The sequence below is a fragment of the Sipha flava genome, unplaced genomic scaffold, assembly GCF_003268045.1.
Source record: "Sipha flava isolate LNK unplaced genomic scaffold, YSA_version1 100_pilon_pilon, whole genome shotgun sequence".
Taxonomy (NCBI): Eukaryota; Metazoa; Arthropoda; class Insecta; order Hemiptera; family Aphididae; genus Sipha; species Sipha flava.
Window position 1 is genome coordinate 924,931 of NW_020271714.1, and position 24,650 is coordinate 949,580.

Genomic DNA, 24,650 nt, shown 5'->3' on the forward strand with positions numbered 1-24,650 from the left:
CGCCAGGTTTACAATTATTAATAACTATGATTTTTACCAATATTGCAATGTTATTACAAGACCTATCACCTTATCATAATAATATATGATTTCAGGATCAACGACCAATCAGCATTAACAAATGCATATATACATAAGCCATCATCCACTAATATTTGTTTTATAAATAAATTTATAATATATAAGATACGTAAATTTTAATTTATTATAACTTCAGTTTGTAAATTAGTTATTGTTATAAAAGAACTTTCACATCCACATAATATGTATCAATAACTGTAAGTGAAAAGTTAATTTTAAAATATTTTTCATAGTTGGTCATTCAAAATTTTATTATTTTGTACTATTTTATTGTGTTATATTATAATATTAAATGATCATAAGCACAAATAGCCATGATATATAACTATATTTTGATCCTCCATTTTTGTAAAATTGATCCAAGCCCCAGAAACTTTAGAAACAGGCTAATAGAAGTAATGCTGATTTTGTAGTAAGATAACATGAGTGTTTGTTTTTTGAAAAAGTGATTCAAAGATATAGCTTCATCACTGAAAGCTTGTATGGTTACCCATCCATAAACTTAAAAAGTGCCAGAAGTATTTAACTACAACACTTATCAATAATTGTGACTAACGCCCAACAACATGCCTTTATCGATGTGTGCCCTAATTGCTGTAAGGATATTGTAAGTATTTATTATTTGTAAAGTGGTTATGGTTAGTCAGTTTATATACTGACCATACCATGATGTTTTATTGTACATTTATCATTATTTTTAATTACATTTTATTGAACCAAAGCTAAGGACTAATATTTACATACTATTGTATTTTATGTTGATGTAATTTATTATTTGTTAATTATTTAGTAACACATCGATACCATTTTATCAAGTTGTCTTCAAATCTTACATAGTTTTAGTACCTACACTCATCTATACAATTATATATTTTTCATGGAAGCTTTACGTAGCTTATCAAGTTTGATCGACAACCATGTATCAATCAACTAATTCAGTTATCAACCTTATTACACACTGTTGATTGGTCGTATAAATCACTTAAATCAATTTAATAAATAAACAAAAAACAAGGTAACCAGGCCAAAGTAATAACATTTTAAGCTCCTGACCCCAACAGCTATTTATATATAAATGAGGATACTATTATTTCTTAATTTATTTAATGCATTAATTTTATCTTAAATTTTTAGGGTTTTTTAACTGTGATTTAACAAATTTCTTATGGTTTGAAAAATAAAATAAAACAAACAAAAATATGTTAATAAATATACGAATATCTCAAATACTTTACCATTATATTATGGATTTAATAAAAATATAGCACTCGTTCTTGTGCGGGAACACTCAGCAGTCTCCATCCACGTTTAATATTCATGTATTGTATAACAGCACGAATACATATCAAAAATCCAAATGCCATAACTAACCACCAAAGCCATGTATTTGATCGATTTTCTGGTGATAAATCAGACATTTCAGTATTGCGTTTTACTATCATTGTCCACTTTGCTAATGATAATCCAAATCCAGCAAGTGCTCCATAACGTGCCGCAACCGTTTGACATAAACACATCAACACCAAGAAACCCACCCAATTGAATAGCAATGCCACTGTATACATATGAAATATATTAGTTTTATTTATAAAATAAACTATTCATATCAACATTAAAAAAAATTAATAAAAATAAATTGTGATAATTAGTTACATTAAAATTATTTCATTTAATTAAAAATATATATAAATAGTTATTTATACCTAAAAATGCAGTCAAAAACATATAATCTGTGCCTAATAGATTAGTATCAATTTCACATGGATTAGGAGCAGCATCGATTGTAAGAACAGTCAATGTTTGTGCAGGTATCTAAAAACAAATAACAAATAATATAATACATAAAATATGAAAACTAAAAATGAAATAAATTTAAAAATATAATCTGGTATAATTATAAATATCAATTATTTTACTATGTATAAACTTTAGTTTAATTTTAATTTTTTTTTATATTTAATGAACTTGTATTAATTATGCTTATAAACTATACTAAATTAAAATAAATTTTATGTAATTATAATTAATAAGTTAACTTTCATTTTGATACTTGAAATAATAGAATACATTTTTCTTAAAAATTTTTTTAACTATTATTAATATTGTATTAAAAAAAACCTTTATCCAGACAAAAAACATTATTTTGATACTACACAAAATGTTCATTTTTTTTCAAAATTCCAAATTCACTATGATACTTATATAAATGTATTACTGAAAAAAATTTGAAGAATATGATGAAATAAGATAAGAATACAAAATTTTAATACAGAAATTGTACAGAAAAATGTAGCAAGATTAAACAACCACAGTCTGCATTCCATAATTTGCATTAATTACCAAACTCCTGTAGAATTGGAAAAAAATTGTTTTTAAATTTTTGGAAATATATTTAATATTCACACTATATTATGTAGAGTAACTGCCTTTTAACATATATTGGATAAATATTATTAGTTATTTATGAATTTAATTACTTACAGATACACATTTTAAATTTAAATTAAATATACATATAAAAATACATATATACATATGATTGTGTAAATGTACAGACTATTAAATTAATTCTAGATATAAATTTATAGTATTGCATATATTTAAAAAAAATATTAATTCCTTTTTCCTAATATTATACTTATTAAAGAAGCAATCAAAGTAAAATCAAAGGGACAAAGTGTAGTATTTTAGTATTTTAGTATTTTATTAGTATTAGTATTTAATTATGTGATTTTCCAGGTCTTATATTCTAATAATAATATACAATTTTATTCTATTAATATAATATATTCTTTTAAAATAATTGTATTCTACTTAATAATTCTTTTATTCGTTAATTTATAAGTATCAATATAATACAATTCAATTTTGAAGCAAAATAATTTTAATAAGTGATTGCTCAAACATTAAGTTTGCATTATCACTTAAAATTAACAACTAAAATAATTCAATAATATCTATACATTTTTAATATTTAATCCCAGGATAAATATGTATTTTAAACAATAATTTATAAACAAATTCAGATATAATTACTTCTTGTGGTAATGGTCCAATACTTGGTGGTCCTCCAATAACTCTGCCCTAAAATGTTTTTATTTTATCAATATCTCAACATCATTAGGTATGAATATCATTATTTTTAAATTAAAATATTTAATTATGAAAATTACAGGCAATCTTGGAGACATTTCTCCTTCTAAACGTTTTTCCATTTGCACTTCCTCATAAGTTGGTAACTTCACAAAATCTTGGTTACAATCTTCATATGGCGGAGGTGCTGAAAAGTCTAATCTAGGTGGATGCACTTCATAATGCTAGCAAATAAAAATAATATATTAATTTAAATAATCAAGATGCATAAATATTTTATTACCTGTGGTGATGTTGGTGAATGAACTGGATTTTGTGAAGAAGTTTGCTGTGTAACTTCAACATTTCCATTTTCTGATTCACCAGTTTGAGGATTAGTTACTATGTTTGTATAAACAGGAGGAGGAATGTCCTATAGATTCAAATAATTTATTAATATTAAATACAAATATTAATAATTTTATACTAAATACTTAATTAAAATCTTAGAGTTTCTCTTTAAATTTCTTTCTTTCTTTAATAATTATGTAAGTTAAATTTGGTAAAAATAATCAGTATTTCATCTAATTAAAATTTTTTAAACAATAATATATACAATAAAATAATAAGGTAATTTTTTTTTTTATTATTAAACCGCAACAACTCAAACCAATGGATATTTGATTCTTTTTATCAAGAATGATGGTTGTGTTTATTTAGGTGGTTTATTTAGAATAGGAAAGCCTTGGCAATTATTTCCCTTTGGCTGGTTGTTCCATCCCGAAAGTAAAACTATCAATTACCACGTTTGAACTGGTGACTATGCATTTAGCGTTTAGGCACAGGCACCTTATCCTATTTAAGTATTTATTTTTTACATATATATTAAATGAAATTGTAATGCTTTTATAAAAAAAAAAAATTACAACAAAAACCTAAAAACTTTGTTTCGTTTAGGAAAAAAGTTTTATTTTTGCGAGAGCTTCATGATATTTCACTATTTTATTTTTTAGATAATAATGGGTGAGAAATTCCTGGTATTAATTTATTATCTAAAAAAGAAATTAATAATGAATTTGGGTGGTAGTTTGGTTCATTATAATCATTTTTATTAATTTTAATTTTTATGTCTAAGTGAAATGTAAGACGAAATACACCAAGGCACAAATAGCTCTTGCAACATAAATATTGATTGATCAGGCTTGTATTTAAAAAAGAGTTAAAGCACAACCCAATAATTAACTCAGTATTCTCACATGGGTTTTAGTATTGATTCATAAAGTAATAATTTATTGTTTTATTTACTTAATGAATAACTAAAAAAACTGTCAATAAAATATAGGCTATGACAAGAACAATTGAACAAAACTTTAAAGTTAATAAACCATGCAAATCAAATGATGCTATTAAAAGAATAATGGTGGAGTAACATCAAAGTTATAGTCTTACTAAAGATATTCTTTTTAATTCAATACTGAATATCAATAATCACATCATCTAACACCTTACAAAAATAGACAATAAAACATGTAGTGCATCACAAACATTAAGTTAGGTCAATCATAAGGAGAAATTAATATTGCAAAAGTAAAATATTAGGAGTATCCAATTTATATTAGGCAAATATAAAATAATTAATTAAATACATTATAATATATACAATTGTATTATAATTACAATACAATTGTAATTATACAATGAGTCAAAATAAATAGTCAACTTATTACAGTAAATTATGTTACAAAAATAGTATTATAACTTATTGATTATTCATAATGAGAGAAAAATATTAATATTGATAGTGAAAACATTTAAAATACCACTGATGCATTCAAATGTCACTTTAAAATATAAAGTTGACATTAAAAAAATGATTATAATAATTTGAAAACAAACTGTATGAATAATTAATTCTTGAAAAACTGATAATATAATAATACTAAGTATTATACAATTTTTAATGATGTAGATCATTTTTATGATAAACATACTTGACTCATAACAAAAACACTGTCGTAAATCCAATAAGTTCTTTGCTTGCTCAGAATCTAAAATATACTGTAATAGTGTGTAAGGGTAGGCAGTGGCGTAGCTAGGATTTTCTGAATGAGGGGGGTGTTAATTGTAATTATTAAATATTATATATAATACGTACAAACTAAAACTTTTATTTTGATTAATTAATATGTATACATAATGTCTGTAATAGAGATGTAATGTATATTCGAATTCGGATAGCTTTACCATAAATTATTCGAATAAAAGTATTCGATGCTACAATACCTATTATTATTAAACGTTTTGTGTTGCACGAAAACGTAAACGAATAATTTTCGTCAAGTATTGTCGCAATCGCGATAATGTTAACCTGTATATATGTAATTAGTAGGGAACGGATTTATATGTAAATGCATATTTTTATTAAAACGAGATATTTAAGATTCGATAAAAAATGTTTATGATTTAAATCATTCCTATTAAAATTATGATACTTTTATTTTACATATTTCACTAATTTTTAAATATTTTTAAACATATTTTTATCATTTCATCATTCATACGTCTTCTTCGTACGAAAATACAAGAAATTATTTCAAAATTAGATCCAGAAACTTTTATTGCTATTGGAAAAGCTCAAAATATTATGCAAAATGAATCATTGAAAATAATTTAATTTTAATTAAAAATAATTTAACAAAATTATTAATAAAAAATATGTCCCCAAATGATAGTATGCAAATTGTTGAATCAGCGATTAAAACTCGTAAGCGGACCAATAGATGTTGTAAAAAAGAAAATTCATGCTGTTACAGAAAAAAATTCCAGGCAATATTGATTTTAAAACAATCAATAACATAATGAATGGCAGAAAACCTTTTAAAAATTTGGAATTATCACCTTCTGATAGTATGCACTTGAAATATGCTTTTAATACATCAGTTGATGTGAAACGATAATTTAGCCGTTTTAAAAATATTTTGTTACCTAATAGGCGACATTTAACATTTGATAATTTATAAGATATTGTAATAATTCAATGCAACAAATCTTTTTGATAATTTAATAATAATAATCACTTTTTTTTTAAATTTTTTTCCCCCACATATTTGGATGTTTTTAGCACATATTTTATAAATTATACTTACATATATATGTACATATTTCCGTATTTTTATTACATATAAATCCATTCCCTAGTAATTAGTATTGTGCATTATTTTATATTTCATATTGTATTATCGATTTACCTATATTCCTATAATAATGTAATATATGATACGACTCAAGGGGGGGTGTCATATCTACCAAACACCCCCCTTGTATACGCCACTGAGGGTAGGGTTAGTCTTTACAGACTACTTTAAGCTGTAGGTCCCCCAGAATCATACAGAATCTTGAAAACAATAGTTGCCACGATGAAGTTACACTATTATAATAAATTTATCTACATGGTAACATTATGCTACCAATGCATTAACTCTAAAGCTACAGTAGCTTATGTATCATCTATAATAAAAAATTAGTAAAACTTGAACACTGAAACGTTCCAATGATTGTTTAGATTCTTTGCAGTTCAAGTGCGTCAAGCTAAAATACAAGACTCAACATACAAACGTAGGCAATACTAACCATGATATGGTTGTCTGGTTGTTGACTCATATTATCTGACGGGTATGGATGTCTTCGGTTTACCTTCGAGAGAAAACAATTACATACGCAGTTGATCAATCATTTATGAACGTAACGCGATTGGATTGCTGTTCACCACGATCTAGTCGATCCGGTAACGTTTGAACGACACGAAAACCAAAAACGTGTGCACGCAATCAAATAGTATTGGCTATCCCTCAAGCTCGAAAGAACGCGGTACTAATTTGATTTTGCTTTTCATGTTTCACGACGGAAAGTACAGTTGACACCAGTTCACAAGGAACAAGGCGTACGACGACACGACAGAACTAGACTATAGGATATTAGCTATTATTATTATACGAAGCGAAGCTTAAACATATGTTTAAACATTCTATCGAAATCGTTGATAATGGTTGTTTGTGATAACGCTCGCAGTGCAGTGCGTCGTTCACGTCGGAAACCTGACCACGAATTTTATTGTGTGGTCGCAATCCGCTCGATTTGTGCTGTTCACGCGGAGCCGGTTAAACTCGTCTCACATTGTTTCGTTCGGTTCTTGAAGTTTTCGAGTCATTCGTTGAGTTTTCAAATCGTTTGCGCTATCCATTCGATTTCAACTCACCTCCGTTGTAGTAGGTACCTGCCTACCTAAGCATCAACCGTAACGTTTGGAAAAAATATGCTACCAACAACAATGATAATAATAGTTCAATCAGTATTGTAAAATGTCTGCTACTGCTGCTGTACACGTGACCGCTAGAGTTGTACCTATTACAATATAATTTATATTATGCATACTATGGATATTATAATATCTTATAAATACGAATTAGATAACATTGTATCAAAACGTTTTTTTTTTTTTTTGTATTACGTATTAGCTACTTATTTGTTCACAGCTACAATAATAATATTGCAATCGGGTGAATTATTATATTACGATTTACCGATCCAACAATAAACAACTAAAAATACATTACACATTGATTTTACGTGTCCGAGATATTACATAATCTAGGTGCCTCGTGAACTATTGATATTCCGTGGTGGGAATTTGTTTAATATTTTTTTTTTTTTTTATCTGGGAAATGATCTGAAAAAAACATTTGTTGCTATCAGATAACCATTCAAATGTGTAAATGTATGTATGTCTAGCGCATAGGCGTGTTTGCAGGTCTTGCCTGTCATGCACAGGCATGACCTGCGAAATTTGATCTAATTTATATTATAATAAATACATTATAATAATTGCGGTACATAGTATAAACTTTTTTTCTTAGATTTTGATTTCAAATAAAAATTATTTGATTTTCATCTTGTGGACTTTTAATATCTATTACAATTATTTTATTTTTGATTCTCTAAATTCCATTGTAGATAAACAATTGGGTCTCAGCTGGTTGGATGTAGTTGTCATGTGCTTTGATGTAACAGCTACTATGGCGGGATGCTCTAACGGTGTCCAATCTAAATGCAAAGAAATAAATTCTAAAATATTCTATGTGCATTGCCTAAACTTAGTATAGGTAGATTTGACTGGCCGAAAGAATCGAATAGTTTTTGATTTCTTTGGTACAATACAATTTTTGTATACATTTATAGAAGGTAGTTGGTTGTATTTGACACGCTAAATTAGAAAAAGTAGCCAAAGAAATAAATTTAACTCTTAAAACTCTAAAATCTTTTTCTACAACACGATAGGCGTGTCGATTTGAAGTTGTCGCCGCAATAAAAAATAATTATTTGGCCATCATCTCTGCAATCCAAAAGATCTGCGACATAACTAAAATTCCAGATGTTAGATCAAAGTCAAGAGGTCTACTGATACAATTAAAAATATTTGAATTCATTTTTGCTCTTAATATGCTACATCCTCTTTTATTATTCATTGTTAAAGTTAATTCATGTCTCCAAGCAGAGGATTTATATCTATTAAATTCTCTAAATATGATCAAATCACTAAAACTGAACATATCTCAATTAAAATCAAATGATAACTTATTTAAAAAAATGTATAATGAGACAGTTGAATGTTGTACAGAAACTGGATTAATCATTCCTCAAGTAAAAAAAAGAAAAATTTGTCAAGCATCGGAAAATTAATATTTTTCATGTACAAAAGAAGAAGATATGAAAGTTTGGAATTTTAATGTTATTATAGATGACTTTTCATTGGTGGAAATTTGATTGAATTTTTGGGGGAGCTATAATAATTCAATGTAAAATAACCCGCAGGAACTTCGGCTCCACATCCCCTTCCCGTGCACAATTAAAACTTATTACTATTAAAAATATAGATATGTTTAGATTGTATTAAAAAAAACATTTTATTTTAATAACAAATTTCTATTTTTATCAGCAAAGATATTCAAAATATAATCGCTTTTTATATTTTTTGTTATAACTTTTTTTCAATATATAGTATTGAAAGATCGCTGAACCTATCTTGAACCGACGGTGTCCTCAGCCAAGTTATTATTTTTATCATTGCACTGAAACTTCTTTCGCAAATAGCCGAACTTATTGGTATTGTTAATGCTATTGTAAATAGTTTTTTTATTATTACTTATTTTACGATTTTCAAATAAACGAACAGATAATTATAAAAACAACGAATAACATTTCTAACAAAGTTTCGATTTTGGGGGGGACTAATAAAATATTTAGGGGGCTAATCCCCCCTCCCCGATGTCCGCCTATGTGACTTGTTAAATGGTCCAAATGATCGTTTCAATCAGGAAACATTAAAACTTATAGTTGCTGTTACAAATATTTTAAAACTTAAGATGGCTCAAAGATGGCCATATTAAGAAGATTTATTGTATTTGAATAATGTATTTGAAATTGATAAGAGAGCAAATTTAAGTTGAAATTATGATACTTAAAAATATACCTAATAAACCACCTGGAACGACTTCTAAAATCAATCCATTGATGAAGTGCATCAATGGATTGGTTTTCTAAATTAAAATAATAGAACTTGAATTTTTCTTCACTTCTAGAAAGTAATAGTACTTTTTACCACTATTCCGGTAACAACTTGTTCATGCGAACGTGCATTTTCTAAGCTGACGATTGTAAAAACAAAACTCCGCAGCACCATGACTCAAGAAAGACTTGACGCTTTAATGTTTCTATTCAGAACAACTGATGAAAAAAACTATTAATTATGACTATTATACCAACGAAACGACATTTAGAATTATAATATATATTAAGACCATTTGTAATTATAAAAATATTTGTTAAAAGTATTAAAAATTATATTTTACTAATAAAATTTCATATTGCCTAGTTATTTATTTATCTACTAAAAGGAATATTGTTTTTTATTCCTAATAAAAAAAGTAAAACGGATTTAATCATTATTAGATAATAATGATAAAGCTTATTAAGAAATTTGGGGGTCGTATACCTAAACCGAAACCTAATTTAGGGGGTGGGCGATGGGAGGTGCTGTAACCTACTCCCCCTGAATATAATAAGCAAATGTTATTTTTAGACTAAGAGCTCTATTCTAAATAATTCGTAGCCTACGAGCATCTAATATAGGGAGCAACTCTCCATTCTTGCTCAGTCTATGATATATAATCAGACTAATAATAAAAGTATCAATCAATTAGCTAATATAGTAATGTAAGAAACATTAATATATGTAATTTCAAATAGATACTTTGTATATTTTTAAATTTTTGGTACAAAAAATCTTTCTGGTATATGAATGAATAATCATACTAGAAAAAATTATTTATAGGATAATTTTCTTAGCCCTCAACCTAAGAATAGAAAATATAAACTAGCCTAATTTAGTCTATTTCCATATTGCCGGATACACATAAATGGAATTTTCATAAAACAACTGAATATTTGAAAATTTAAAAATACAATTTGTATTATACTTCCTACAGTTATTAATTACTGTACAAAGATATTTCATCCATAAGTAAAAATTGCATATATAATATATTATATTAATAATACGTTTCTTGAACAATTCTAAAAAAAAAAAGTTTTAGACAATGATTTTACAAAATTATGTACAAACTTTTCATTATCGATATTTACCACATTTTTATTGAATATTCTAAGGTCAGGGTCAACGTGGTATACCATCATTACAAGTATCCTAACACCACTGACAGTATCTACAAAAATAATTTAGTAGATATTCATAATGTAAAGGTTAGACCTGAAACATCATAATTTATTCGAAATTCCAATGCTATTGCAATATAATACTGCAAGTATAAGTATTTTTAGTTCAATTCATAATTTAACAGTTATACGATTAGTTCGAAATAGTTTTAAATAATACTAGAATAAGTATTGAAGTACCTAATATTCTTTGATTACAATTTTTAACGTATTTATACCTAGGTACAAACACTATGAACATTTATGAAGGTTATGATAAGTAGATGACCTATAATATTATAATTATCTGTTCTTATTTCTAAAACTAGAATTTATACCATTTTAACTATGTACTATTGTACAGTAAATTTATTTAAAATGTTCTACTCGTATAACTTAACATTTTGGAAATATATTGAAGTTATATTATTAATATATTAATAATTATTAGTATATAATAATTATATTCCGTATTTTGTTATTATTCTATCAATTTCATTAATAATAATTTATTTTTATTTTTATTTATTTGTTTTTTGTTTTTCCACATCAATATTTTTATATTTAAATATGAATTTATTAAAATATCCATAATACTTCTAGCTATAATAAAAAAAAAAAAAAAACGATATGTCAATAAAGTTATTCCCCTAGAAAGTATATTTTTTGCTTATTGATTGTATTTATATGTATATAGTGTGTGTGTGTGTGTGTGTGTGTGTGTGTACTTGAATTTCATACATAACATAAATTATTTAATACTCATTGAACAGATATCTGTGTTCCTAATGGAATTAAAAAAAAACCTGTTTTCTCCCTTTGGCGCCCTTGTCTAATAACATTATAATATTTCAGGTTTAATAAGATGTTTGCCTTCACTAGAAAAGGAAAAAAAATAATATAAAATTTGAATGAGCTTAATAGTATTGTCATTTGAATAACGAAAGTTCACGTGAATCGTATCATAAGTAGATTGTACTCAATAGTAAATAATGGCATTGTCCACAAATTTTTGATTTCAATTTATAATTGCTAAGTCTTCCTTCACTTAATATTCATTTTTTTTTATACTTAATTAGTCAGTTACTATTTATATGTTGAAAAAATTGATATTAAGTATACACTAATAAATACTAGTTACAATTAATATTCTGTATATGTTATATTTTGAAATTTACTTATATGATATTAATATATGTGTCAAGATTAAAGAAAACTAACCTTGTGTATTCCGTAAATTACTATTAAAATTAAAATATTCAGTTTTTAATCATATGTCTACTACGTGCAATAATATCATACGATATTTCTTCTACATGTCACTATGAATAAATTTAAACGTGTATTTACTAACGAATGAAAATTATATGTTATACAAATAAATGTTAACTATTTAATTCAACTTTTAGCTTCTAAAATACCATATGCTTTAAAAATATAAGTAAAAATGTTTGTAGTCAATATACTAAATAAACCCTTTATTTTCACCTAAGCTTGTACATAAATTAAAAATGTGTACATTTTTTTAAAATAATTTTTAGTTATGTTAAAAGAAAGCTTTCTAAAATATGTAGCTATGTACTATTTTAGTGGATTTATTTTCAATATAATATAAATTAAAACAAAAATGTCAATGTGTTGACGTCAATGAATGTAATATGGATAAACTCATATTCTTAGATAATGTATACATACATATATATATGTATAAATAATTAAATCTAAAAAAATGCTCGTAAAATGTATAGCAGCGATAAAAATATACTAATAGCATTTATTATGTATATTAAACAAATATTTTATCAATGATAATATTATTTAGAATACGCTGTTTTATTTATTATTTACTACAACACTAAGCAAATCAATTTTGATAAAAGTTATTAATTGAACAAAATGAAGATTCTATATACATATTCAAAATGATTAATATTCGACTATGATTTGTATGAAAATAAATTCATATTAACTATATCATTGCATAAATATAATAGTTAAAAATATTAATTTACTTGTTTTTAAAAAATAAATTGATTATTTTCATGCATTGCAATAAACTTGCTATTTGTTAATGTAGATTTATTTTTATTTTCCGTACTATTTTGAACAATACATGGACTTATTTGCGCATATAACAGACTTTTGTAAAGCTTAATATTATACACTGAATTATTATAAGAATTTAAAGCAAGATATTTAATAAATCTTAAAAAAAAATTTTTTTTTTACTTTTACAACCCATTTTGCTATTCATTATTTATGTAGCAATGTAATGATAACTATTAATTATACTTACTAGAAGGAGTAATTAATTATCGAAACCAATATCAGTAAGGTATTAAATAAGAATAATGTTACATTAGTTTCAATTTTAAAAGATCAATACAGCAACGCCATTTAGGTACTCAACCCAGTATTATCCCCGATCATGGAATCTCACCGAAACTAAATTTGCGCCCTTTTTTTTTAAATCTTACATTTTTAAATGGCAACTTTTATTTACAATGTTAATAATTTTTTAACACAATATTATACCATAATATAACATTAAATAAAAATATTTGTGTACATTAATTCTAATATTGATATAAAAAAAAGAAGTTTAACGATGTATAACTTTGATTTTTAACATTAAAACTTTACACTTTTGCACTAAAATACCCAAAGAAAAAAAAACTTTTGAATAAACAGTAATTGTATTCAAATTTATGCAGTTTATTTCATGAGTATATGGAGCTTCATTAATCATGATTTATCTATATTTTTAAATTTTTAATAATTAATAATAATATCTAATAAACATTAGTTTGTATATGGTATGTAAATCAAAATAATAGTATAAGAAATTTTATATTATTTAATATAGTACTATTAATATAATCAGTGCTGTTTTTCCAGTTAAATAATACCCCCGAAAAATATTACCGGAAGAAGGTAAGATTTTCCTAGGCACATTTTACTCCCGGTACAATTATCCTAGGTTAATTACACCCCTTTCAGTAGGTACGATTACCCTAGGAAAGTTTTACCACCGCCCGTAAGAAAATCCTGGGGATTTATTGATTCCGCCGAAATCACCTGCTTAAGAAAAAGGTTTATATTGATTCCGCCGGCTACTGTTTATAAAATCTACATATTGATTCCATCTTATACTAATTATTAATATATATTAATTCATCTTTCAAAATGTTCTTTAATGCTTGATCTACATTAACTTTCACGGAGCACTTTTTATGTATAGTGTTTTTATGTTTACTAATAAAAGTGTGCGAATGTGTGACACTTTATACACGTGGAGCAATTTCGTTAACTAGATCGATACTGTCGATACTGATTAGCAACTATGCGAGAAGTAACAAGTAAAGTCCACATTTTAACAAGCAGAACCGAACCGAACCAACATAAATATACTATTATAGTCTTATAGATATTAAGATATTATATTATATCTTATTTTAAAGATAAGATTTCGGTTAGCATTTCTAAGTTCACTTATTAACTGTGTGACACAGTCTGTGTCCAAATATTATCAAAAGTAATTATACACTTTAATTTTGAACTATACAACTATAATTATTTTATACAATTTAGATTATACGGTCTACGGGTATTATAAAATGGTAAGGGCGAGAAGCCCTTTAATAATTTTAGTCACGTCATCGTCATTGTCATGGAACTGTCCTTTCACGTGTAACCGAAGACCCGAACGACGAACCCGGCGAGTTGATCAACGCACTGAAAACCGGCCAGATCAGGCGATCGAAGTAGATCCACCAGACCAGCGATGTGATTATAAGCACTCGCAGCACTTTGACCGCAATCGCGTACGTGCAATAGCTGTGAGTCTGCACCATCACGTCCAGCAAGTACTCGATCAACCGAGCGGTTACCTGAACCATGGTAAACATGATCTTGATCAGCGAAATGAAAACTTGTCGGATGGCAGAGAGCTTATTGAAAATCAATCGCATCAGGGCGTAAATGTTTCCTTCGCTGGACTGCATGATGGATTCACCAAAAAAATGTCTTCTACTGCAAACATTCAACAAACAATAACATTCATACTGTTATCCCTTAAGTAACCGTGGTTTCCGCTGTTCATTGTTACAATGCAATATTGGCCATGTTCTTTTTTTTAAATTTTGAATAAAATGAAGAAATGTATTGGTTTTTACAAGCACCAGGGCCGACTTTAGCTCTTTCAGCGCTCAATGCAAGAATTATTTTGGCAATCCTTCATCATAAACAACTTAAACATATAACTTAAGCAGATAGAATTTTGGGACCTGAAGGGGTCTCTTTATACATATTATAACCTAAGCCTTATTCATAATCAAAGATGCTTTTAAATAAATAATGAAAATAATTTTTCAAACGTCCATATTTGCCACATATTTGTAAATCATTCAGAAAACAAACATAATAATACTTGTAATAATAAAGTGATAGTTTATGAAACTGTAATTGTACCTACAATCGCGGCCAATCTTTGTACGTCGATAGAATAATAAATAATTATAATTATAATAATCAAATTTATATTTGCGTCGCCAATTCAAATCAAATTTAATTATAATTTTGATGCCTCTCACGCGCCCTTCTGATTTTGGCGCCCTGTGCCATCAAACGCGTCGATCGAATCTAAATTCGACCCTGAATATAATATGTTAATAATGTATTTTAACGATAATTCCATCCTTAATGATTCTTGACAACTTGAACCATACTTCTTAAATTATTTTTAATTTCATCATATTTTAGTATATTACCTATATTATTCTTATGATCTGTATATATTATTTAAATAGAGCTCACTCACTCATTGACCGCTGCCTTCTAAAAACGACAAAATGCATGAACTTTAAATCTGAAACTATAATTCCTCTTAATTATATAATCAAACTACTAATATTAATATTAAAACTAACTATATAATTAACTACTACTAAATAATTCTAACCTTAGTTAATTACTACTAATTAAATCTTTTACTAAATTACTTGGCTATAATAATTAATTGTTTGAAATTAGATCTTAATTATTAACTATTAAATTAGCTTTAAACTAAAAAAATTGTAGTATACGTCCATACTTGATCATATTTTTTCGTTATAGCTTACTCGTTTTTTTTATCTAACCATCATGGATTCGTCATCAGTTACCAGTGCCGTTCCTAGGTTCTGCGAGACCCTATGCATCATTAGAATTTGAGGCCCTACAATATTATATCGAAATCCATAGGTATACCAGAATAGCGGTTCTTAATTCAGAGATTGAGGATTTAGATTCTATAATCTATTTATACATGGTATATTGTATATATATATATATATATTATTGTATAAACGCGAGGTCCTTGGGGACACGAGGCCCTGGGCAAGTGTCCCGTTTGCCCTGCCCTCGGGACGGCACTGTCAGTAACAAGATGATTTTTTTTCTGAACGTTAAGATAGATAGGGTGTTAATGATATTTAATAATATAAGGTATATATTAAATTGAGTCGGTTGAGTTCATGGATTTGACTAAATCTCTATTATAATACGAGATTATTATGATTTACTCATAGTTTTTTAATATTTTCCTGGAAAATGAGATGCTTTTGATTTTGATTTTGAAGATAATATAATGTTAGCTAACGTGGTTATATCACTAAATACTTATTGAATTCGTATTTTTTATGCGCTGGCCCTTAATTATAATTCAAAATATATTTTTTAGGCTATTTGCATAATTATGTACCTTTAAATACATTATTATCTAAACTCATGGTAAATATCAAAATAATACATAAAATTATACATGTAATTATTTGAGTGTACAAAAATAATTGGTAAATATTTCTCTTTTTTTCTATGATATTTAATTGGTAAACTTGAAGAAAATACTCACTTTCCTTTTAAATATTTTATAAAATTATTGACGAAGTTCACAACACATATTTCTAAAATGAAGGTTAATAATAAAGTAGTATAGTATATATAGTATATGTTCATTCTATATCAACACGTATGTGTGATAAATGTTAAAAAATAAATAATATTAAACCTATATTCTTAGTCTCGTAGATATATACTATGCAGCTACGCAAATGTAATATATATTGTAGAGAAACATTCTGTATTGCGACGACCTTGTTAAGTCATCAAACGTGTACAGCATATTAATAATTTTGTTGAGGTCTTTAGACGGAAAACTGTAGGAAATAAAACGAACTCCAGAGTTAGGTATTTGAATAATTTAATAAATAAATTAAGTTTATTTCATATAAATAACGTTCAATAATTTAGAAAAAACACTAGGTTTTTTTAGTTAAATAATCATGTCATCAAATGTTTTTGAGACAAGCGTAATAATTTAATACATATAACAAGTCTTCCGAAAGTGGGCACTATGTGTATGAGCAATCTCGTTAGCGTCGATCACATTAGACATTTTTGTCGAGCTACTCTAGCACTTCCTTACGGCGACGTGTATATTTAAAAAAAAAAAACATTTTTGGTATAGAAACTTTAACAACTTCGGCGGCAGACGACGATTTACAGAGGGAATATATCTGTGTACGCGGTCTTTTGCAATGCCTTGTTAACAATATCCTGCGCAATGGCTGCAATTGCTTCTTCGAATGCAGGTTGCAATTCTTCAAGAAGAACTTCCCAATTTTCGTTCAGGATCGAATTCATGTTATCACCTATTGTACCACACAAAAACAAACAATAGAGTTATAGTCAGGCAGAAGATAAACAAAAAACGAGTACAACACGCATATAATTGTGTACAAGTATAATAGCGTCATCGTTTGAAAATAGGTACACTAGTCTTACCGAGTTGTTTGTTTCCGTTGAAGAGATTTTCCAACTTGACGTTCAATTTCTTGACGCTCGCCAACCTCAGGTCCATTTTCTTGATTTGGACGAAAGTCTTACCGTTCTTTTGGAATGGAGTTCCAGTCACTTCTTTCACTTCCAATACTGGATCGTCTACACAAAACATAGAAACCGTTAGTAAAAGGGAAGAAAAATGACTCCGAACAAAGCGTAAAAATTTAATATACTCACTCAAAACAAGGGTGCACGCTCCGTTGCCAGTGATGGGCAATATGAGCACCTTTCCGTTGACCGTGTATTGGCCAGTGATCTCGAGTGGTTTGGAGAAGCCAATCTTTCCATTAAGCTTGTAGTTATCCACGTCGATTTTCAACGAGTCGATGATCATACTGGTCAAACCATTGATTTTAACGTCTTTAAGCTTCAGGTCAATGCTAACCGATTTGCTGCTTCCCTTGCCATGGTCGATTTCCAAAGATGGAAGCTCGAATGGTTCAATGGCTGGAATCCTCAATCTCGGTACTCCTTCGCCTAATTCTGGAATAACTGCCTGTAATGAGGTTTTCAAGCACTTGTCAAGGTTGGGATCATTCTTCTTGCATAAATTAAATGACATTTCTGTAAAATAAAAAGTATTATAACATTAGAATCAGTATTGAGAATTATACCGTAAAATGCATAATTTATCATTACGTATTTGTTATCCATCGAGTCACGTCTATTAGATAAAAGACATTGTAAAAACTAATAGAAAACCGTTCATAACTAAACAACGCTTCGAGCTAAGTGTTGATAACTCGATTATTATTAATATTTTTATGGATTTTGTCAAACCTTACATTATTTCCATAGTAAGAAACTTAGGGACATTATTATTGTTTCGATCAATTACAGTATCACAAATGAATAGACAAATGGGCAAGTATATTAAAATAGAAAAATCATAGGAATAATCGGAATCATATTGTTTTTAATCATTTTATCTTCGAATGACATTCGTTGCTTACAAGCATAATAATCACGATTTCACGGAATCCGCACGGAATACTAAACCGTTTTGACCTTGTAGTGCTATAGCATATTTTTGTTTTACAGTGTAAAATTTACACCTTCCGGGATTGGACCCTATTATTGACATTGTAATTTGTATTGTACATATTTTAATCAAATTCTTTACATATCTTATAGTTATAATTTATATATACTTAATGAATTTGGATATTTTGATTATTTAATAATATATCTGTATGGAAAAAATCTGATAGTTATAAAATTTCTGAATCAATTGGAATAATATTATATTATTTTTAACTAACTATGTAATACATATCAATTCGTATGTACTATAATGATCAAAAACACATGGGTGGAAAGCCGTTTATCTAAATATCAAATGTATGTAATAAAATATAATTCATATCACGAAAGTATTCAAAAATTATATATTATACTAAAATTAAAATGGCGTTTTAATGTTTAATATTTGCAGTGTTCTTGAAATAAATAATTTATAAAATAAAAAATAATACCATAACTACAGTATTACAACATTAGAAAATCGCACAGCTTTGTTACAAACTTTTTAAATACTTTAAATTTAATTGTTATAAATTATGATAATTTATTACATATATATTTTTATATTATATATAGCATTATTACATTAGATGGGTATAAAGTAGGCGACTTATATAGGCAACTAAATAAACAAATATTTTAAAATAGAAAAAATTTATTTTGTAAATCTAACTACTTTTAAATTATATTAAAATAAAACATGCATTGACATTTCAGTTTTTGGAAAGAATTGTAAATTGTAAATTATTATTTAATTTTCTGAAAATATCAAATAGCTACGAGATAAAAATTGGGAAATGTTTTAATGTTTAACAAATAATTTCGTAAACATTTTTTTTATAAAATTGAACTAAACGTAAAAATTATTTTAAATGTTAGAATATCTGATGTTATTTAACTTGAAATAAATGTTTCATAGTAAATGAAATGTACTTACGTTTCTTCGGAGCGGGTGCAGCAATTACAGAAGCAACGACGGCCAAAAACAAAGCACTGACGATCAGCAACGATTTTGCCATTTTTTTAATTGGAAATATTAAACTTTTAAAAATAAATAAAAATTCCAAACTAAATCGATATCAGATCGAAACAGTGCGAACAATGTTTTGGGTTATTTGTTAGTTTGAAAAAACTAAGGAAAACTTGAATTCCCGAAGTTACTTCTGAAACTGAAACCGTCGAATGTGTGATGCCGCAACCCTATGTCCAGACACCTTTTATACGTTTGCGACTGCCCATGTTGACCTCCCCGGAACTGGTTTCCGCTACAGCTGTATGGCTGTTTTTTTTTTCACGTGTGTATATCTTAAATCAGTAATGACTAATCATACTTCGTTTCAAGTACATACTCATAGATCCAAATACTAATAAAAATCTACAAAATAATAACATATGATTTATTCAATTGATTCTATATAAACTACTCGAATTATAACTATATTTGTAAAGATTCTAAATTATTCTTTTTTTTTACCATTGTTATTTGTTTTATTTTTATATATAAAAATATAAAATATTATAATAAAAAAATTATTTATTTAGTTATTGTAAGTGTCTAGTTTGTATTTGAAAACTTAATTATTTTTCGCCATACGAATATATATATTAATTTGTTTGACAAAATTAAATTTTAATTAACATTTTACTGATCATAACTTTATTAATTGCAATTTATAATGTACATTTTTGAATAAATAATTTAAAAAAATAAATTCGATTGAATTTAAAGTATTAATTTGACGTATGAAATACACGAATAACAGAGTGAAAAAAATTGTAAATATTTCAGTAGATATATTTTAAATTATTTTACAATAAGAACAATTTATTTCACTTAAAATTATTCATAGGTCTTCATTTTATCTATATTGTTAAGCTTTTCTCAAGTTGATAATTTAAGTATGAGTGCCCTATAAACATATTTTTGTATATTCCAAAAACCATTTTACTTTATCAAATAATATATGTATCATAAATAAATTAAATATTTTGAAGTATATTTTAGATGCTCCGATGTTTTAGATTTTCAGCGAAACGAGTACAATATTTTATTAGTATGAATAATTAAATTGGATTCTCCAACAGTTTTGTACAAATTTATTGATTTTATAAATTGAAAAATCGACATAAATTCAACGTTGATAATGAATATTTTTATAAAATTAATAAATTCTCAAACAACTTTTTTATATATGAATAAAAAACAATAAATTTGGTATTTATATTTGAAGTTGTTTAGTTAAAGTTATTTATATATTAAAAAATAATACGGTTTCAGAAAACTGAATTCCAAAAATTTTCTTCATAATTATTAAAAGTATAAAACTTAACTAAATAAAATATTTTTGAAAATAAAATACGAAACTCGATTCAGTAATTTTATAAAACAAAATAAAACTGTACCACTAACTACGTCAATCTTTATGAATTTAAGATTATTAGTGAAATAATTGTTTCTTATTATTTTTTTTTTATATTTGTTATGTTTATTATTATAAAATAGTTTTGGACAAATATTGAATAATTAATTAATTACATTTTCTGTATTTTATAAATTATAAGTTTTATAATTCATAAAATATAGAATAATATCTTTATGCTCATATGGGGTTTTTTGTATTATAGAAATAAACGTATTTTATATGTTATTATCAGGGCTCGGGAGTTAAAGCATTTCTTTATTTTTGTGGATTGATTTAAAATATAGCAGAGTACTATAGAAATGTATGTCAAGTTATAACACGTACAATTATGAAATTTGAAAGTGAAATTTTTTGCTTTTTTCAGCAATTTTTCAAAAAAATGCTTATTTCTAGTTTTTCTGATTATTTTTGCTTATTTGACCAGTTTTTTTTACATTTTTATAGTTTTCTCCTGCAAAGTCGTTTTTGATATAATTAAAATTTAAAAATAATTCTTATCTTATCTATGTCACATAGTTTGTCGCTGTCCAAAGCATCGTTATATGGTTAACAAAGATATTCCAACGTTGAAAGTAGAACTGAGTATCAAACATCAGAATGATGAAGAATAGAGAGAACAGTTTACATTTTATTTTTCGGAAAAATTCCTTAGAAAATCTATAAAATCCTTAAAGTCTTGAAAGTGTAGATTTCTTTTTATTTTATTTGATTTTTTTAGTTAGAATTTTATAGTTCTTTTTTTTTATACATATTTTTGCTTAATTTTAAATTTTTTAAATGCTTATTTTAGTGCTTGTAATGATGTTTTTAAACGCTTATTCTAATGATTTTAAGTGCTATAAGTCCCAAGCCATGGTTATTATAATATTAAAAATTTGTCTGTTATTTTTGTATAAAATAATTAAAGCATAAATAGTATTAACGAATTTTTATTTTTATGTACGTTTGCAATATTCTCGTAGATATTTTATTGTTTAAAAAAATTGCAAGTATAAGGATATAAGGATATATATATATATAGGTATATAGATATAAGATACATGGGAATCGAATGGGATAAATAATATTTAACTCGAATGATTTAAACGTAATTGAACTTCTTTGATTGCTGTATTTGATTATTAAAACTTTATTCTAAATAAAATTTGTAATAAAATGTTTCAATGGAAATACACGAAATATATATATATGTATATGTCAATAAGGCCGCAACATTTTATACATTTTTGAAACCCGTGGTATTTGAATGTATTGTTATTGACTATTTTTCTCTCAATCTTACTTTTGAACCAATCAAGGTTAATACTTATACATTACAAGTATTCCATACTTAATTGGAACTTATGTAACTTAGTACTCAATATTGAAACCAATACCTATTTAGATTTTAATCGTAATAAGATAGCTTTTCAAATGTTTTATTGTATTTTGTGTTTTCCAAAACGTTACCAACACCGAAAACTATTATGGTTTATCCATCGGTACATCCAAACGTTCATCTACGCAACGTAATAGATACGATAAATTAGTCGTTTCGCGATGCAGTGATTTTAATAAAAATCAACAGCGATAAATGTATTAAGTTGTTACAAGCGAGAAGAAAAATATTTGTTCGTTCGAACAACAATAACGTTGTCGTTTAAATATCTTTAACCGTAATTAACGTTCACGAACGCGCGTGTATGTGTGTGTGTGCGTGTGTGTGTTCATAATGAATTAATAACACATTAACCGAAAACAGTTATTGTTATTATAATCCAATAACGTGCCATAACACATTTCAATCGTTAATTCGTTTTGATGGTCTTCTCAATTCGCTGGAGCGCGCACGATATATATGTAAATTTCGGGACTTTCGTTCGGTCGGTCGCGATTATCGTCAACGAATATCCAACACACACACACACACAGGTGTCCGGTATACACATTGGATCGTCCACCGGAAAATAATAACGAATAATAATGAAATTTTAATCGTTGCTGTGTACGGAGCGCGCGCAGTGATACAACGCGACGCGCGTATTTTCTCGTTTTCCAATGTCAGCCGCATGTCGGTTCGTCGTGGTCGTTTATTAATTTGTCAACTTGTTGACATTGGAGAACCGACGACGGTGTCATCGATAAATTATTAATGCCGGCGTGGATAACCCCGTCCTCAGCGAAATGCCATCAGCCGACAGGTATAACGCGCGCGTACGTATCGTAATGCGACATCATTATTATGGAAGCACCGGCGTTTCCTGGTTCGCGCATGAGGATTTCGGCATCCGCGTTACGGACATTTTACCTACGATTTTATTTTTATTTTTTTTTTTTTTTTATATTCCCCCCTACGATGCGAACGTTAAACGATATAGCGTTTCTCTGCGATCCAATGGCCTCTCGGTTGACACAACACTACTACACAACGTGCATACGCGTTGATGGCGGACGGGGTTGCGCGCGCGCGCGCGTGGTGCGTAGAGATAAAGCGAATAAAACTACCCGTTTGACTGGTCTTGAACGCGGTATATAATATGCAAAAATCGCTTGTAAAGTTTCAAGGGCGCGCGCGTGAAGCTTGATCAGATGTATTACGAACCGGCGTGACGACCAAACGGATGTACACACGTCGTGTACGACTACCATGTCTGTGCATGCGTAATAACTACCTGGATAGATTATCCGTTGAATTCTCGAGGAAGCGAAAGAAAGAAAAAAAAAGTAACGAGACTAGACGACGCGAACCGAACGGACAAGGAGATGGGGATACGAACACCATAATAACATTATTGATATCGCGTGTTTTCGGTTACGACGCGTGGCCGTCGCCGTGTGATGCAGAACCGCCGGGACCCAAGGCCAGCAGCGTTTACATCGAAATATACCAACAGGCTCGATCGGTTGTTTTACGATTTTTATTACATTGCGAACGAATAATTAATTCAACGATAATGGCATACGGGCTCCATATTTGTGGTGTATATCGATAAACCATTAATTATATATTTTCTCGCGAGGTTTATACGCGATCGTGCGGCCGAAGGGCAGTTGTATTTTTCTTCTTTCCGCGACCCGGTCGAAAATGTGCACAAATTATCGCTCGTTCGCGCACATAAAACAACAATAATCATACACACACGCACGTTTCACTGGAACGCGCTTACCCGTGCCATCGACGACACAGGAGCGTGTTTAGACTTACTTATAAAGGGGGGGGGGGGGAAATCAAATTTTTTCTTTAATCCTGGTTCAAAATGTACAAGTAAAATTTTTGATAGTATTTAAATCTCGTGAATCCTTAATATTTGTGGGTTTTTTTTTAATCTAATGCCGGATCCACCTATTATCGAATGTTGTGTAGTTCTTTTTTAACACCTAGCTATGTTTTGAAAGTTACGCTTTTGCGTTTTATTTGATTTTTCA

At 27.6% G+C, this 24,650-nt stretch overlaps 2 protein-coding genes across 2 annotated transcripts; both read right to left on the reverse strand.

The window, feature by feature from the left end:
- Window positions 1–1,177: 1,177 nt before the first annotated feature.
- Window positions 1,178–7,147, reverse strand: LOC112679915 (NEDD4 family-interacting protein 1). Its single transcript, XM_025549864.1, has 6 exons — window positions 6,784–7,147; window positions 3,458–3,586; window positions 3,255–3,398; window positions 3,118–3,165; window positions 1,785–1,893; window positions 1,178–1,636 (listed from the first exon to the last, which is right to left on the reverse strand). The coding sequence occupies exons 1-6, from the start codon at window positions 6,811–6,813 to the stop codon at window positions 1,332–1,334; spliced, it is 765 nt and encodes a 254-aa protein (XP_025405649.1). The 5' UTR covers window positions 6,814–7,147; the 3' UTR covers window positions 1,178–1,331.
- A 10,053-nt stretch (window positions 7,148–17,200) lies between these two features.
- On the reverse strand, window positions 17,201–20,020 carry LOC112679948 (circadian clock-controlled protein-like). The gene is made up of 4 exons (XM_025549899.1): window positions 19,760–20,020; window positions 17,977–18,363; window positions 17,743–17,898; window positions 17,201–17,609 (listed from the first exon to the last, which is right to left on the reverse strand). Exons 1-4 carry the CDS (start codon window positions 19,839–19,841, stop codon window positions 17,458–17,460), a joined length of 777 nt encoding a protein of 258 aa, XP_025405684.1. The 5' UTR covers window positions 19,842–20,020; the 3' UTR covers window positions 17,201–17,457.
- Between the last annotated feature and the right edge of the window lie 4,630 nt (window positions 20,021–24,650).